Genomic DNA, 2,004 nt, shown 5'->3' with positions numbered 1-2,004 from the left:
ATCATATCAAAATCACAAATTCCTATAACATTTTGAAAACATTCTCCTTTTCCTCGTCCCCTATAACGAGTTTGTTGATCAACGGGTACAACTGCATGTACAAGAGTTCCATCTAATGCACCTATTGCTCCGAAAAAAATATTTTTTAACCGTCTATATCGTTCCGAGTTATGTCTTGTTGGATTAGGAGTTGTTGGTACTATAATTGCTTTTGCAAAACACATCATTGCAGTTAGGACCTCGTGAAAACATTGATGAATCGTTTGTGTGGAGTGATGAAATCTTCCCTTAACCGCGCGAAAACGTTCATTATGTCCTATAATATGTAAGAATATAGCCATCTTTTGTTCAATGCTTATTGTTTTACTAGCTTGCAACCAATTTTTTTGGGTAAAATGGTTGCATAATAATGCAAATGCCTCTTGTGTAAGACGCATCATATCGTAACATTGTGTAGGGTCTCCGTACATCAAATCTTGCGTATACGCATACCCGCTTGAATCGTTATCTCTAATTCTATGAATTCTGATTAGCCTGCGTCGGTTTGACCTCAACCAATAAAACACAAGTAAAAGAAAAGCTACAACTTCACCATCAGAAACCATACTTGACCTGTTACAAACAATTAGGTAACATGTTAAAGTAAAAAAAAATCATGCACCAAAAAAAATAGTAAACGTCATATTCAATATCCAATAACATCCAAAAGACATGCAAATAACATCATCCAAAGTATCATCCAAAAAAGTATCAAACATATGATCCAAAAGTCATGCAAATAACAAAACGTCATGCAACAAAAAACTAATAACCAAACTTTTCTACCCGCACCCATCAAAGGTAACCATACTTCCTACCCGCACCCATCACCCACGACTCACAACTAGTATGTGAAAGTCGTAACCAAACTTTTCTAACATCAGCACTTTCACCAAATAGCAAAAGAGCAGTCTTGTGTCTTTCATCTTCTTCTCCCCATTCCATTTTGTTCAATTTCTCCATACACGCATCAACATCCTTATCCATTTCACTTTTTTCAATTCTTTCATTTTTTTTCCACTAACGACCTTGCAAGCTTGACAATCTCCCTTCAACTTCTAATGCCCTTGCATCTCTTTTTTTCCCACCAATTTTTTTGTTTCCAACTTCCGTATTTTTTGAACGCCCCGAAGATTCTTCACTTGCACCTACATGTTGTGTTGAGGTTTCCATTGGAACATCATCATCAAAATCATGGGCACTAAACTCTTCTACAGGACGAGGGAGTGTAGAAGATGGCCCCCAACTTTGAAAGTCGGTTGAGGTCGACCCTTCAAATAGTTGGGTGCAAAGTTCAGGAAACAACAGGGGTTTAGTTTTCAATGACAACACGAACTTGTTCAACTGTTACAATTTTTATAAATATTAGTATATGTTAAAAAAATAATCATACTAGTATTTATTATAAAAATATTACCTTCCCCTCTTCCTTCCATTGTTCATCGGTCAAATTAAATTTGTTTTTTATAGGATCATATATATTGCCGGTTTTGTTTTTCAGTTTTACCCAAGCAACATACTTTGATTTGTAGTAGTCAAAGTGGTTTCTCATTTGCTTCTGATCAACCTCTTTACCGTGTTCGTTTATCAATTTTTCGCGTATTGTCTTCCATGAACTTGCCTTAAGCCCAGAACCCTCACGACCATTAGTGGTTAGTTCATGGATACATGCATCAAGAAAAGTTTTGTTCTCACTCTCGTTCCAAACCAACATCCTAAAAAAAAATCTGATTTCTAATTTCATATTTTATGGAAATGTGACATGTCTATAATAAAAACATAGAGTCTATTGAAACAGGTACGTTCCATGGAGTGAATCGTCAAAAAATTTGACTTTGTCCATTCTTAGCTTTTGAATGTAAACCAAAAATGCACAAACAATATTTGATTTTTCAATATCAATATAGCTTTGTGCTACTTCAAAGATATCACAAACACCATTTAAAGATAATTTCTTTTTTTGCT

General features: G+C 35.0%; 1 protein-coding gene across 1 annotated transcript; it reads right to left on the bottom strand.

Moving 5' to 3' along the window:
- Nucleotides 1–1,059: 1,059 nt before the first annotated feature.
- On the bottom strand, nt 1,060–1,753 carry LOC145140071 (uncharacterized). Its single transcript, XM_079073683.1, has 2 exons — nt 1,457–1,753; nt 1,060–1,383 (listed from the first exon to the last, which is right to left on the bottom strand). Exons 1-2 carry the CDS (start codon nt 1,751–1,753, stop codon nt 1,060–1,062), a joined length of 621 nt encoding a protein of 206 aa, XP_078929809.1.
- Between the last annotated feature and the right edge of the window lie 251 nt (nt 1,754–2,004).

This window comes from Lactuca virosa, chromosome 9 (genome assembly GCF_052849685.1).
Source record: "Lactuca virosa cultivar CGN04683 chromosome 9, Lactuca_virosa_CGN04683_v6, whole genome shotgun sequence".
NCBI lineage: Eukaryota > Viridiplantae > Streptophyta > Magnoliopsida > Asterales > Asteraceae > Lactuca > Lactuca virosa.
This window is presented reverse-complemented; position numbering and strand designations above follow the sequence as displayed.

What these genes read in the sequence shown, in the direction of transcription:
- LOC145140071 (XM_079073683.1), bottom strand. Translation starts at nt 1,753, where the DNA reads ATGTTGGTTTGGAACGAGAGTGAGAACAAAACTTTTCTTGATGCATGT. An exon ending in AATGGAAGGAAGAGGGGAAG is followed by an intron (nt 1,384 to 1,456) that starts GTAATATTTTTA and finishes AAATTGTAACAG; the next exon opens with TTGAACAAGTTCGTGTTGTC.